The sequence below is a fragment of the Pogoniulus pusillus genome, chromosome 1, assembly GCF_015220805.1.
Source record: "Pogoniulus pusillus isolate bPogPus1 chromosome 1, bPogPus1.pri, whole genome shotgun sequence".
In the NCBI taxonomy this organism is placed as follows: domain Eukaryota; kingdom Metazoa; phylum Chordata; class Aves; order Piciformes; family Lybiidae; genus Pogoniulus; species Pogoniulus pusillus.
Window position 1 is genome coordinate 536,227 of NC_087264.1, and position 15,614 is coordinate 551,840.

Genomic DNA, 15,614 nt, shown 5'->3' on the forward strand with positions numbered 1-15,614 from the left:
CTCACTGATTTGCCTGTGGAGAGCGAGAAAGGGTTTTCAGAGCACGAGAGAGAGGTTCTGGCTCCAGAACCAAACAATTACTAAAACAGAGGCTTGTCCCTGAGCCTGTTTTGCTGCCTACAGCTTTTATTCTCTATCTCTTCCAGGCAGGCTGTAAAATCTCATCATTATTTCCAGTTTCCAGAACTTTCACCCTAAGCCTGGCCGCAGCAGGCAGTAAATCGCAGAAGACGACGGCGGCTGCCAAAGTGCTCCTCCTGGTTTCCACCTAACACCCTCCAAGTCAAAGCAAAATTAAAGCAACTCCTAAGGCCTGAGTGAGCTGCAAGAGGAGCAGAGTCAGCTTAACCTGCTCCTTTTGGCAAGGAGAGGCCCGAGAGAAGGGGATTAGGCTGTTTGCAATTCATCCAGACGCTCGTAAACCAGAAGTATTCAGGCAAGGTTTCTGGCTTTGGCTCCTCATTTCAGGCTGGTTTGGTTCTCTCCAGGGCATTAACTGTCTCAGAGAAACAGCCCAGCACTCTGCTGGCTGTGGGAGGCAGCAAGCTCTCTCAGAGGGATCTGCACCTGCTGGGCTGGTGGCAGTGGGAAGCCTGATCTTACAGAATCCTACAACTACAGAATGGTTTGCGTCAGAAGGGACCCTAAGTGTCATCTACTCCAACTCTCCTGCGGTCGCAGGGACACCTGCAAGCAGAGCAGGTTGTTCAGAGCCCCAGAGGACCTGACCTGCAATGGTTCCAGGCATGGGGCATCTATCAGCCCTCTGGGAAACCTTGGCCAGTCTTTCACTGCCCTCAGTATCAAGTCTTTTTATCTCCTACCTAGTCTAAATCTCCTGTGTTTTAGTTCAAACTGTCACCCCTTGTCCTGTCACAACAGGCCCTGCTAAAAAGTCTGTCCCCAGCTTTCCATTTGTCCCTTTTACATACTGAATCATAGACTCACAGAACTAACCAGGTTGGAACAGACCTCAGAAATCATCAAGTCCAACCTATGACCTAACCCTTCTAATTAACTAACCCATGGCACTAAGTGCCTCATCCAGCCTCTTCTTAAACACCTCCAGGGATGGGGACTGCACCACCACTCCGGGCAGCCCATTCCAGTGCCAATCACTCTTGCTGTGAAGAAGGTCTCCTTGGAGCCTTCTCTTAATATCCAAGAGCTAATCACTGTCTGCATGGAGCACTGTGAGCAGTGTGCATTACTCAGTAACTGAGCTGCAGAACAAAGCAGTAGAATGCTTTAACAAAGCCCAGCTGCTGAGCTGTGGTGTTACACATCGATTGCTGGGTGGCTTTTGACATGAGGGTAACAGCCAGCCCTTAAGGCCAGCAGATAAAACCAAAGGGATATGAGGTGGCAGGGCCATTAGTTACTCAGAGGCATCACCAGTTTCACAAGCACCTCTTCCCATCAGCACTTACTTGAAGACTTTAATGTAGTCAGCCAGCTCTGGGATGGAAGTGATGTCACCCTGGAAAGAAAAGACAAAGCCGTTCACCTAGGTGCCGAGCAGAGCTAGGGTGGTGAGGCTGGGAAGGGACCAAAGGGAGGCTGCACAGGGCAGGAAGCTGGTGGCAGCTTCACCAGCCAGCACTGTGGCTCAGGGGTTCATGAATCACAGAGTCAAGCAGATTGGAAAAGACCTCTGAGATGGTCGAGTCCAACCTGTCGACTAACCCTTCTAATTAACCCATGGCAGTAAATGCCTCATGCAGCAGGCTCCTGAGGAAGCCCCATGTGCTGTATGGGAGAAACAAGAGGATAAGAATCTACCTCACAGAAGTGCTGTTTGGAAAGCCAGAGGACCAGGTTTTATTTTCCTTTGAGGAATTCCTGCTGCTGCTGGAGCCAATTCCCAGCCGCCAGGTCACCAGCGGTCACAGCAGCTCGTGTTCACAGAAGGATTTTTCTCCTCCCTTGGTTATTTCCTCATGCTCCAAGGAGAAAGGAAAACCCTGCACCTCCACAGAGGACTGGGGAAGGGCTTTCAGGTTGCCTAGAAGAGATTCCCCTCCACCCCTTTTTTTTAAATAGTGAGTTTATCTTCAGGTTTCCCATGAGCAGAACATAGAGTGTGGCACTTGTGACTCCAGCAGCTGGGACTGCAGGCCAAAAGGGGAAGGAAAAGAAGGCAAAGGCTGCTCCAGCAGCTCCCAGCAGCAAGAGAGTTTACTTTCCACCGCAGTGAGCAGCGTTGTTTACAGACAGCACAGGGGACAAGAATGCAGAATCTAAACAAACAACGCAGCAACTGCCCAGTGGCCCCAGCCAGTCACTGCATCTGGAAATGGCTGCTGCCTGCAGGAAGGGACGGAGGGGCTCTGGTGAACTGCTCTCCCTCCTATCTGGCAGGGTCTGGTCCTCAGGACTTGGGCTTCAAATCTGGGTTTGGAAGGGAAAGAGCAAAGTGGGTGGTAAGAGCTCCTTGTTCTTTCTGGCGATGTGGCTCCCTGCAGTAATCACTCGACGTCCTGGATCACTGTTACTGATGCTACTGAAGCAGCAGCCTGGACATCAGCCTTAAAACGGTCCTCCTTACACACTTGAAAACATCCTATGAAGTGTAAGGCTGGAAACTTTCAGGGATTTTAAGGGTTGAGAGAACTTAAAAACACAACTCAGAGATGGTATAAAAGGGGCAAAGTGCCTGGAAAAGTTGTACCAGACTCAGTCCTCTTCCTGCGGTTTAGTTTTTGGGTCCTACATTTCTAAAGGTGGAAAACCAGAGTTAAAACAGCAAATCAGGGAAAAAAGTTAAAAGACCCCAAAAACTCAGAGAAGAGTCACAGCCCACTTCAGGCCCACAGAGCAGCCTAGTGAGAGCTGCTTCTGAAGAGCACAGCAGCTCTTGCGCTGTCGAGTTCTGCTGTGCGCTAGAAATGGTGGAAGAGAAACCTCAGCAGGAAGAGTCTGGAGCTTTGGCAAGCTGGTAGTGAGAAAAGAAACCAAGTTCATTTTCATTGAGTTGACCCAGGGCAGGGGTTCAGTAACATTCCAGATCCTCTACCACTTAGAATCATAGAATGGTTTGGGTTGGAAGGGACCTTCAAGATCATCCAGTTCCAACCCCCTGCTATGGGCAGGGACACCTCCTACAGACCAGGTTGCTCAAGGCTCCATCCAACCTGGCACTGAACACTTCCAGGCTTCCCTGGGCAACCTGTTCCAGTGCCTCACCACACTTGTGGGGAAGAATTTCTTCCTAGTGCCTCATTCAAATTGAACTTCCCCAAGTTTGAAGCCACTGCTCCTCATCTTGTCACTATCTATCTATGTAGAAAGTCCCTCTCCAGCTCTCCTGGAGCCCCCTCTCCTTCAGATACTAGAATGCTGCTCTAAGGTCTCCCTGGAGCCTTCTCTTCTCCAGGCTGAACAACCCCAACTCTCTCAGCCTGTCTTCATAGGAGAGGTGCTCTACTTCAGTCATCATCTCCAAAGCCTTTCTCTAGACCTCTTCTAACAGATCCATATTCTTCTTGTACTGGGGATTCCTCCAGTAGCATTTAGCCTGTGGTGCCATCAGCACAAAAGCAACACTGCACTTGACTCCTGCAGCAATTCTGAGCTGAGAGCGTGGACAGGCTGAGCTCTTCCTGCTCAATTAACTTACAACACCCCAAAAATGGGTCTTACAGCTACAACAAAGCCTTGGGTTCAAAACATGCACATGCTCAAATGAGTTTTAATGCCAGTCTGGGCTCCGGCACAGTGCTGGCACCATGTCTGACACTACCCAGGGTCCCCTCTCACCAGAACTACTCCTTGGTATTTAAAACCCTACCATTTTTAACCAGATATTTTTTGGGTCTATTTTTGGTATGGTTTTACTGGGCTGTGGGCAACTTCTTCGTGCTGTAAGAGGAGAAGTAGGAAAAAAGAGAGGAAGGAATTACAAAAGCAGCTGGAGGTGTGAAAAAGAACTGCCAGGCCAGGGAGGCTGTTCCTGCCCCGTGTGAGGCGAGGGGCACACGCAGCCAGCCTGCCCCGCCTGCCCACAGCCCTTACCAGCACCGTCGATGTTTTGCCACCCTCCAGGGTGATCTCCAGATCTGAGAGTGCAGCATCCACCTCGTCCACCTCCTTGTCACTGTTGTTCAGGTGGTTTTCCGAGGACATGATGGACAGCTTATTGATGTGGTACTGGAAGGCAAGGCACAGCAGTTCATACAACCAGAGAGGCCTTTTGGTTCATAGAACAGTTTGGGTTAGAAGGGACCTTAAAGATCATCTTGCTCCAAACCTTCCTGCTATGGACAGGGACACCTCCCACCAGACCAGCTTGCTCAAGGCCTCATCCAAGCTGCCCTTGAATGCCAGGCCTCTCCTCCAGGGAGGAGAAATCCACAACCTCCCTGGGCAATCTGTGCCAGTGTCTCGCCAAAGAAACAGAGTCACAGAATCACCCAGGTTGGAAAAGACCTCTAAGATCATCAAGTCCAGCCTATCACCTAACCCTTCTAACTAACTAACCCATGGCACTAAGTGCCTCATGCAACTCTCTTTTAAACACCTCCAGGGCTGGGGACTCCACCACCTCCCTGGGCAGCCCATTCCAATGCCAATCACTCTCTCTGACAACACCTTCCTCCTAACATCCAGCCTAGACCTGCCCTGGCACAGCTTGAGTCTATGTCCTCTCCTTCTGTTGCTGCTTGCCTGGCAGCAGAGCCCAACCCCACCTGGCTACAGCCTCCCTGCAGGTAGCTGCAGACAGCAATGAGCTCTGCCCTGAGCCTCCTCTGCTGCAGGCTGCACACCCACAGCTCCTTCAACCTCTTCTCACAGGGCTGTGCTCCAGGCCCCTCCCCAGCCTTGCTGCCCTGCTCTGGACACCTTCCAGCACCTCAACATCTCTCTGCAATGGAGGAGCCCAGAGCTGGACACAGCACTCCAGGGGTGGCCTGAGCAGTGCTCAGCACAGGGGCACAGGAACCTCCCTTGTCCTGCTGCCCACACTGCTCCTGAGCCAGCCCAGGATGCCATTGGCTCTGCTGCCCACCTGGGCACTGCTGCCTCAGCTTCAGCTACTATTAACCAGCACCCCCAGCTCCCTCTCTGCCTGGCTGCTCTCAGCCACTCTGTCCCTGGCCTGTAGTGCTGCTTGGGGTTGTTGTGGCCAAAGTGCAGAACTTGGCACATGGAGTTGTTAAAACCACCTTCACTGTGAAGGAATTCCTTCCCAATCTCCAGCCTACATCTCCTCTCCTCAAGCTTCAATCCATTCCTCCTCGTCCTTCTGGTACAAGAAAGGTTGGAAAAGAGATTCTAAGATCATTGAGCCCAACTGTTACCTAGCTCTGTCGTGTCTGGTGCCAAACCATCTCCCTTAGAACTACATCAGCACGGATGAGGACTCAACCACCACCATAGGGAGCCTGTCCCAGTGTTTGAGAAGCTTTTCAGTGATGAAGTTTCTTCTAATATCCAACCTAAACCTCCCAAAGTGCAACCTGAGGCCCAAAAGGAAGACGCCCTCAGTTCTGTGCAAGCATAAGAACTCCTCCTAGTCTGGAAGGATTGAATTGGTTTTCATCCCAGGAAACCAAAACGTCCATAAAATCTCACAGGAGGGTCCCTGTCGAAGCCACCCAGGACTGCCCAGGGGTAAACTGAGTCTACATACATCTGTTTTCACTCTTCCTCTTTCCCCAGGAGGGGCAGCAGGAACAGGCAGCCCCGCTCCTGACGAGGAGATTTCCGCATCCTACAGCGACAAGGTGTGCCAGGCTGCACCCAGCCAGGGCCCTGCCACCCAGCTTACAGAAGTCAAGAGCAGCTGTGGTATTTCTGCCAAACCAGGCCAAGTGTTCCATAAAACAGATAAGTAAACAGTTCTGGGAAACCCACAGACTATCAGCAGCTGTGTGGGGGCAGCCTGCCAGAAGCCTACTGCACTTACTGGGGCTTTTAAGAAGGGCAAACCTGAAAGTTAAGAGAGACCAACATGTTTGGCAGGAGGAGGCCAAGCTCCTCGTCATGACAATTAACCAGCAGAAAATACTGAAAGCACCTAAGAGGCTGAGGTGAGGATTAGGAGATGGGAAACAACCTGCAGGAGAAGCCTAAGCACTCGGCACAGACAAGGCGAGGCTCAGAACACCAGTCAGAACAGAGGTCACTTAGGTGGGAACGCAAGGAGAGATGTAAGGAAGAGCAGGAATGAGCAGCCTTGGCCCCCAGGGGTTACTGGATGCCTCCCCCGGGGAGAGAAGCAGAGGAAGAGATAATGGGCCAGGTGGCTCGGGAAAACAGGAGAGGAAGAGTCTGTTAGAAAGCCAAGGTTTGCATCATTTGTGTTATGTGAATGCTCTGCCTGTGGATGGTGTAAAAAGCAGCTCTGCAGCGCAGTGGGGTTCTGCTTTGCCCCGTGGAGTCTGGCTAGGCTGACTGTGCACCAGCGCTCACGGGCAGGGGCATGCAAAGCTGCAAAGTCAGGCCCACCAAAACCATGAAGGCCTCGGGCTGGCTCCTACCTGAAGCGCGGCAAACATCATCATCTCCTCCTCCGTGCACTCGATCTCCTCCAGCAGGATGGCCCACTTGGACTGCTCGTACAGCTGGTTGATGCGGATGGCGTCGTACTGCCGAGCGGAGCAGAGAGACGCGCTGAGGCAGGAGGGCTGAGCCCAGCGCCACACGTTTCTGCCTGCGCTTCGGTGCCAGCGAGGCACACAACTGTTCTGGTTGGAAAAGGCCCCCCAGGCCACCCAGCCTGACCGTCTAACTAAGAGCGCCAGGGCCACAACTCCACTGCAGGCTGAGAAGCCTCAGCCCGGAGCCAAGCGGCTCCACGCAACCCCTAGAGCGCCTCGAGCGAGCGGCGCAGTTTGTGGGAGCACAGGAACCTGGGCCCAGCGCCGGCAGGCTCCACAAATCAGGCTACTGACACAGGCATCCTCCGCTCCCAGCCTCCGCCTGCGTGGCACAAGTGAACCGAGAGCCCTGTACCTTGGGGTTCAGGTCGAAGAAGCTGTAGTACTTGAACCGGAGCAGCAGAGCCTCGTTCTCTTTCACCTCTTGCTCCATCAGGGACCGGGACGAATCCAGCCACCTGCAAAGTGCCACGGAACGGTCTGCACTGGAAGGGACCTTCCACGTCATTTAGTTCCAACCCCTGCCATGGGCAGGGATGCTTTCTACAGGCCTCATCCAACCTGGCCTTGAACACCTCCAGGGAGAGGGCATCCGTGGGCAGCCCGCTGCAGTGTCTCACTGCAAACGCTGTGGGGAAGCCGTGGGGATGCCTCCCAGCTGCAGTCTTAAGGCAGGTATCGATTAAAAGGCAGGAGAAGAACAGCAAAGCACATCCGTAACTCACCCTTGGTTGGTTTTGGCTTTATCGAGCAGCGCCTGTGGCTTGTACATTCTGGCTAGGGACTCCGGGGAGGTGACAGGCTGGCTGACAGCCAGGATGCCTGGGTTCCCCTCCGACAGGGCGCTGTCCCCAAACCAGGCCGAGGTGGGTGACAGGGGGCTGCCGTCATGCGCGTCGTAGGTCGGGGTCATGGTTTTGCTGTACAGTCCAGGGCTGGAGTAGATGTTTCCTACCGGCGAGAGGAGCAAGAGCTGAGAGTTAGCTCCAAGCCAAGCCCTGCCCCATGCCGGCTCAGGCACGAACTGAAGCCAGCAGATGAAAAACCTTCTCTTTGCTGGTAGGCTTTAACCACTCTGGATTTTCCAGGATGGAACACACTGCACTGCTTGTTTTCCCATGGAAAGCTGTCCCTCTCAGCTCTCCTCCAAGAGCCAAACTGGTGGAAAACTCATTCCAGCCCAAATCCATGGGAAAAGGGGCAGGGCCCCCACGCCAGGGAACTCCTGCCTGCTGCACGTCAGCAGCACCTGGGACACGAGCAGCCCCCAACTTACCAGCGTTACCTGTCGCTTAAAGAGTTTTGGAAGTCAAAAGTTTTAGAGGAGCAGGAAAATAAACTAAGGGCGCAGCCAAAGGGGCCAGAGGCAGAGCACAAAGTCCCACTGAGGTGGAGCTCACCTTTGACGGGGCCGATGTAAAGAATATCGGTGCCTATGGAGAGGGAAAGAAAGGAGGGAAGTGAGAAGGAGAAAGAAAGTCACCGGCAGGGTAGGAAAGGCGAGAAGCTGGAAGTGGACATCTGCAGGAAAAGGGCAGAAAAGCAGAGGTGAGGTCTGAAGCACCCACACACAGTGTTGGCTGCAGCAGTGCTGGTGGACTCTCGCAGGCAAAGCAACTCAAGTGACTCCACGGTGATCCGGCGCAGGCTGGAGCAGCTGGCTGAAAGCCAAAGGGCGCTGGAGCCAGGGTGCTGAGCCCGTGGTGGGAGCCCCAGGGCACAGCGTGCTCCAGGCTCCTGCAGCTCGGCAGCCGGACACTCAAAGCACACGAAACAAAGCCCCTTTTCAAGTGACAAGTTTCAAGAGCTGTGTGGGCATGGCTCCTCAGGACATGGCAAAATCACAGCAGGTCAGGGGCTGGCAGGGACCTCCAAAGCTCATCCAGTCCAACCCCCCTGCCAGAGCAGCATCTCCTGTACCAGATCACACAGGAACACACACAGGAGGGTTTGGAGTGTCTCCAGAGAGGGAGACTCCACAGCCCCCCTGGGCAGCCTGTGCCAGGCTCTGTCACCCTCACAGGGGAAAAATTCCTCCTCATGCTTACATGAAACTTCCTCTGCCTCAGCTCCCACCCAGTGCCCCTTGTGCTGTCCCTGGGCACCACCTAGCAGAGCCTGGCTCCAGCCTCCTAGCTCTCACCCTGCACACAGTGATAACCACTGCTGAGGTCATCCTCTCAGTCTCATAGATTCACAGAATGGTTTGGGTTGGAAGGGACCTTAAAGATCACCTAGGTCCAATCCCCCTGCCATGGGAAGAGACACCTTCACTAGACCAGGTTGCTCAAGACCTCATCCAATCTGGCACTGAACACCTCCAGGCAGCACCAGGCATCCACAGTCTCCCTGGGCAACCTGTGCCAGTGTCTCACCACCAGTATCTCCTCTTCTCCAAGCCAAAGAGCCCCAGCTCCCTCGGGCTCTCCCTGTAAGAGAGGTGGCCGTGGTGGCCTTTGGTTGGACTTGATAGACTCAGAGAATGTTAGGGGCTGGAAGTGATCTCTAGAGATCCTCTAGTCCAACCCCACTGCCAGAGCAGGATTACTTAGGGAGCCCACACAGGAACCCATCCAGATCTTGGAGGTGGCTTCCAACTGAAACGATGCCATGATTCTACGAAGAGGAGAAAGTGGCCCCAGCCTGGTGTCTCACCCGCCCCAGCTGAGAGCTAACACAGGGAAAGCTAAAGTAAGGCAGGTTTGATGGCTGCATGGTAACGTCCTGACCATCCAACAAGGGGCTCATCACCTGTGCACCAGTGAAAGAACAATGCCTGGCTTCTGGGGAACCACTTCTGTCCTTTCTAAATCATGATTCTCTTCACACTGCAAGTCCAAGCAGCCAAACTCTACCTCCACAGAATCACAGGAATGTTTTGGTTGAAAAAGACCTTTAAGACCACCAAGTCCAACCACTAACCCAGCACTGTCAAGTCCACCACTAAACCATGTGTATCAGCACCACATCTACATGGCTTTTAATTCCTTCCAGGGATGGTGACTCCATCATTTCCCTGGGCAGCCTGCTCCAGGCCCTGACTATCTTTCTGGGAAGAAATTATTCTCAATGTCCAACTTAAACTTTCCCTGGTGAAGCTTGATTCTGCTTCCTTTTCTCCTTGCCCTAGTTACCTGGGAGAAGAGACCAACTCTTAACCTGGCTCTCACCTCTTTCCAGGGAGCTGCAGAGCATGACAAAGTTTCCCCTCAGCCTCCCTTTCTTCGCATTAAAGAACCTGAGTTCCCTTAGCTTCTCCTCACCAGACCTTCTCTTCAGAGCCTTCAGCAGCTTTGTTGCACTTCACTGGACCCACTCCAACAGCTCATGTCCTTCTTGGAGTGCAGGGCCCAAAACTGAGCCCAGTACTCAAGGTGTGACCTCACCAGTGGTGAGTTCATCAGTAAAAGAACATTATTAAGAGTTGAAAGCGACACATGGCAGGGTTGAGATGCCCCAAACAAAGTCTTCTGTGCCATCTCCTCCTGCTGCCCTGAACCACCTCCCTGGGCTGCCCTCTAGTTCCCCACTCTAAACGATTCCTGCTCTCTGAATGCCCAGGAAATGACAGAGAGCTGAGCTACACCTCTGGAAAAGTCTAAGACCAAAACAACAGGAAAACCTTTCCAAACTCTAATCTTTATCTGAAGGAGCAGCAGGAATGGTTTGACTCAGCAGCATCAAACCAGTGACAGCAACATCTTGGTTTGGAAACTTCAAATCATACAAACCAAGATGGAAAATACAAGTGAAAACTGCCTCCTGCAGAGGCAAATGAGAACACCAGCAGGATGCTTTCCACTCTCTCACTGGATCTGCTGGCATCCCAGGTGGGATTAATGACCTGGGGGGCAGTAAGAACCCTGAGCACCTGCCATAAGGCAGGGCCAGCAAACCAGGCACGGCTGCTCAAGGGCTGCAGATATGCACCTTCGAGCTTCACACTGGCCAAGACTGGAGGTGACCTGCCAGGTACTCAGACCATGTAGCTCTCTATGGGAGCTGGACTCAATGGTCCTTATGGTCCCTTCCAACTCGAGATACTCTGTGATTATAAAAGCAGCAGAGATGTGCTCTCTGCAAGGATGATTCACACAATCACAGAATGCAGCAGGCTGGAAAGGGCCCTCAGAGGTCGTCTTGCCCAACCCCTGTGTAATCTCCAGCTGTAATGCTGAACAGAGCAGGCCACCAGGAGCTGGCTATAAGACACCATTGCTGCCCATAAACAAGATGCTCTTGCCTCCTCCCCATCATCTTCTCAGCATGCCAACCTCAGCCTTCATGTGGCTCAGACAGACAGGGCTGAGCACTAACTGTGCCAGCGACGGAAATCCCCTCTCCTTGCTCCAAACTGAACAGGTGTTCCTCCACTGGAGTGCATGCTCTGGAGGAGCAAAGCTTGCCCTCAGTTGTTCTCCTCGTCACCCTCTCCAAACACCTGAAACATCTCAGAAGAAGCTTCTCTTAAAAAAAATCTGCCTGAGGCAGGCAGTGCCATGGAAAGTTCCAGCTGAGCTAGCTGTGAGGTTGGCTAACTGGTAAACAAGTGAATACAGGTCTTCTGATGGAAAGTGTTGGGCAACGTTTGCTGTGGGTGTATTGAGAGCTCTGCCTGCAGAGATCTGAGTGGTTTCCATTGTTGGGTACAGGCTGCTCAGTGACCAAACACACCCCTCACACCTACAGGCACTGAAATCAGCAGGTCCCAAAGCATTAGCTCATTTTACAGAAGCACTCAGCGCACAAACTGACATTGGAACAATGCTACAAACACTCTGTCCAGATTAAAAACCAGGGCCTTTAACTACTGGCACCTAAATGTGGCAGGCAGCTGCAGTAATTAAACCTGCAGCAGAAGTAAATTAATTCACAAGGAAAGTAAAATCAGCAAGAGAGTTCAAAGGGGCTTGCTGGAAGACCAGTAAGTAATTAAAATACCCCCATGCTTTTGTCTGTGTTACCCCAAAGCAGGCCAAGTGCTTCCTGCTCATCTCACGATGCCCCCCACAAGCACCGACTTTGGGAAGGGCTAATTATGGGCTTCTGAGGTGGAAATGCCAAATGAAATGAGGATTGCTTGGAGCCCTGCCCAATGCAGGGAAAACTGCCTGAGCCAGGCTGGCAGAGGACTAGCCTGAGTTTTACCTAACTGAGGAGAGAAAGAGAGCAGAGCCAAAGGAAGATCATGTCCTCTGTGCTGATGCTTTGCTGTGGACAATGTGGTGCACGTCGCTTTGGCACAGCAGCTCCAGACCATCGCCATCCTCGCTCGCGCCCAGAGCCCCCAGTGGCATTAACCACATTGGCCTTCACTTGGGCTTCAGTCAATTGAGCTGGTATGAGCTCTCTGAATTCCAGGATACTCTCTTTAACGAAAGCTGCTCTGCTGCCCTCATTGCTGTAGCTACAACCAGACCTCTGGCAGCCACACTTGTCTCACCCACCCAGCAGCGCATGTTGCTGCGGCTCTCTCCTCGAGCCCGTTTGGGCTGAAGCGCTGCTCCCACCTGACCGACCTCATGGTTTAAACTCCTGCCATTTGCCTTCAAACCCCAGGCCTCCAGAGGCTGAAGAACAGAGCCTAAACCTCCCTCCATCTTCAGACACCTCTCTTCATCACATCTGCTGCCTGCATTGAGAGACACGATGCTCACCAGTGACATTCCCCCACCAAAGAGGTTACTCCAGCAGCAGCTCTCTTACCAACACTGCTCTGGCTCTTTAAGCTGAGCTGGCAAACTCACCCCCCACCCCCATCGAATAAAAAGGGTATTTTTAGTCTTACAGTCTATAGCTACACCCATAACATAAGGGAACATTAATGCAGCCAATAAAATGGGGCTATAAATGAGGAGTGGAAGAGTGGTGCTGCCTAAAACACACTGGAATGTGACATTGGGAACAGTTTTCCATTTAACTCCTCTCTTAACAGGGCAAGAAAAGCTCTCAGTAGCACAGTCAGAGTGCTGAGTGCTCACACCTGGCTTCTGGCTTCTTTGACAGCGCTGCTCTGCTCCCCTGTACGCGTGACAGCTTCAGGCATGCATCTGTGCGGCCGTGACCAATGCTGCAGCCCTGGAGGCTCTGTGGGGGTGCTTCGGGCACAGACCCCAATGAACTCGGCCAGAGCGATGCGGCTGTGTCGTCTCCCCCCCGCCTCCACCCCCGTTTCATTACCTGCTTGTCCCCTGCAAGCTCATCCTCACAAAGCAAGCCCCAGCTCACCAGACCCCGGCGTGATCAGTGGACCCTCCAGCTCGAAGGCATCATCCTCACACTGGTCATCCAACTTCTTCTTTTTTTTCTTTGATGGGTCCCTGGGTTTCCTCAAAAGGGAAAGCTCCTCTGGATGCCTGATGTCTGGGGAGAAAACAGGTCACTTTTAGAAAGGCAGAAAGGAAAAGAGAGGAGAAAAGAGAATATTCTTCCTTTAGAACCAGAGAACTGTTCAGGCTGGAAAAGAACTTTGCAGCTCATCAAGCCCAACCATCAACTTTGCACTGCCAAGTCCACCACTAAACCACATCCCTCAGCACCACATCTACATGGCTTTAAAATCCCCCCAGGGATGGTGGCTCCACCACCTCCCTGGGCAGCCTGTTCCAGGCATTGACAGCCTCTCAGGGAAGAAATGTTTCTCGGTATCCAACCTAAGCCTTCCCTGGGGCAACTTGAGGTTGCTTCCTTTTGCCCTATCACCTGCGTTTGGGACAAGAGATTGATCCTCACCCGGCTCCAACCTCCTTTCAGGGAGCTGTGGAGAATGAGAAGGTTTCCCCTCAGCCTCCTTTTCTCCAGGTTAAACAACCTGAGTTCCCTCAGCTGCTCCTCCCAAGACCTGTTCTCCACACCCTTCAGCAGCTGTGTCGACCTTCTCTGGACCCACCCCAGCACCTCAATGTCCACCCTGGAGTGAAAGGCCCAAAACTGAACTCAGTATTCAAGGTGCAAACAACATCCAGCAAGATGCATTATCTCCTCTGGCTGAATCTCCTTCTTTGCAATGCTTAAAAATGAAGCTGAGAACATTTTCCTTGCCAGCCTGCTGGAAACAACACGGTCCTTGGCTGCAGAATGTGGGTGAAATGGAGAACTTCCCAGGCACAGCCATTCAAATGCAAATCCAGGCACTGCCAGACCCTGTGATGGAGCCCAGAAACATTCCCACCCATCTATACACACATATATATATATAAATAAATAGACAAGAGCTATCTTAATCAGCAGGTAACCCCCAGTTTAGGCACCTAAGCAAGAGCCCAGCTGTTGTCACTTCCAGGGCAGCAACCCCAGAAGGGAGTCATTTCTTGCATACTGCACTGGGAACTTTAGAGCCTGCATTTAAGCCTCTCACTTTTAAAAGAGATCTTCCTCAACTTGCTTCCTTTTTGCAGCAAACCTCTCCCATTTCCCTGACCAGAACCATCCTGACTGATTTTAGAGCTGTGTTCCTTCATGTGGAGAGTATCCCAGCATGTTTGTATTTTAAACCGTGGCACTACAAGGCTGGGGGGAGGGCTGATAAAGGAGATTGTTAAGGGCAGCTTCCCACAAAGGTCATGCCTGCTGCAACGCTTTCCAAGTGGGATGCAGCTGTCTGGGAAACCAGCGAAGGACCAGAGGGCAGGCAGGAGTCCCTCATCAGCTCTGTAACAAACAAGAGGGCAGAAAAAAACTCTTCCACTTATGTCACCGAATCACAGGCTGGTAGGGACTGGAGGGGACCATGCCGTCCAGAGGAGACTCCACAACCTCTCTGGGCTCCAGGGCTCTAGCACCTCTCACAGCAAAGAACTTTTTCCTCCAGTTCAGCTGGAATCTCCTGGGTTCCAGTCTGTGCCCACTGTCCCCTGTCCTACCTACCACTGAGCACCACTGAAAAGAGTCTGGCCTCATCCTCTGGCCTCCCAGTCAGCTCTTGCTGAGCATACTAAGAAAATCCCTTCTCAGTCTGCTCTTCTCTCCAGAGAAGGAGAATTCACAGCCTCCCCAGGCAGCCTGGTGCAGGGCTGCAGCATCCTCACAGGAAAGAAGCTTTTCCTTTTCCTGTCCTCAGCTGATACGTGGGAACAGACCTGGAAAAGCACTTAGCTGGGCACAAAGCCATCCCACTGCAATGATGAAGGGCTGCAAAACAGATTGCAGAGCTCCAAAATGCCACTTGGCTTGGAGAAAGGCAGATTAGAGGTCATGCTTGAGCCTGGAAGGAAGAAATCTGAAGCTCTGCTCTGCAGCTGGCTGTCCATGTGCAAACCTCTCTGTGTCTCCTACCACTCCTCTCTTTTCCCCATGTATCACCCCACACTTTGCCATCGGAATGGGCTGCCCAGGGAGGTGGTGGAGTGGCTGTGCCTGGAGGTGTTGAAGCCAAGCCTGGGGCACTTAGTGCCATGGTCTGGTTGGTTGGCCAGGGCTGGGTGCTAGGTTGGCATGGATGAGCTTGGAGCTCTCTTCCAACCTGCTTGATTCTATGATTCTAGGAAACTGCTCAGCAGCACTGAGCTGTGCAAAGCTCTGGTTTTGGGATGCCCTAAGGGAAGCAGTCCCTGGTTGTGTCCTCACTGAAGCCTAAAGCTATAGCTGCCAAGGGCAGCCAGGAAAGAAGAGGACAGGAGGTGGAAGCACTGAAGCCAGACTGCTATTTTCCCACTTAAACAAGACACATTTAATGATTGGATAGCACTGTTCTAACGAGGAGAGGCTGCAGGCTCTGTACCTCACCACCACACTGGCAGCAGCAGCAGCAGTCTGCTGTACACTCCCAGGTGTGGAATTGTAATTACACCTGGAATCTGGTCCCCAGCATGTGGCCCAAGCAGGACACATCCCCACAGCAGAACTTCTGGGTTTTCATTTACTAAAGCCTGGCTCACTTGGCAGGTCACATCCCTGGGCTTTGATCCCCTGCTTGCAGACACAGTGAGCATCCTGGGGTCAGCACATGAGCTGCCCCTCCTGGGAGAGGAGATGGTGACAACCTTCTACATCCTGTTCCAAGGACCCTGTGCT

General features: G+C 52.6%; 1 protein-coding gene across 5 annotated transcripts in view; it reads right to left on the reverse strand.

Annotated features, from left to right (window-relative positions):
- Positions 1-15,614, reverse strand: part of FERMT2 (FERM domain containing kindlin 2) — a 79,731-nt gene that overhangs the window by 14,014 nt on the left and 50,103 nt on the right. For 3 of the 5 annotated variants that reach the window (XM_064144161.1, XM_064143971.1, XM_064143905.1), the window contains 7 exons: positions 12,831-12,965; positions 8,003-8,035; positions 7,328-7,553; positions 6,958-7,060; positions 6,483-6,590; positions 4,015-4,149; positions 1,431-1,480 (listed from right to left, as the gene is read on the reverse strand). In XM_064144161.1, coding sequence (XP_064000231.1) covers positions 1,431-1,480; positions 4,015-4,149; positions 6,483-6,590; positions 6,958-7,060; positions 7,328-7,553; positions 8,003-8,035; positions 12,831-12,965 — 790 coding nt within the window. The remainder of the gene's footprint in view (positions 1-1,430; positions 1,481-4,014; positions 4,150-6,482; positions 6,591-6,957; positions 7,061-7,327; positions 7,554-8,002; positions 8,036-12,830; positions 12,966-15,614) is intronic. The other 2 variants (XM_064144077.1, XM_064144032.1) reach the window with 1 other exon arrangement.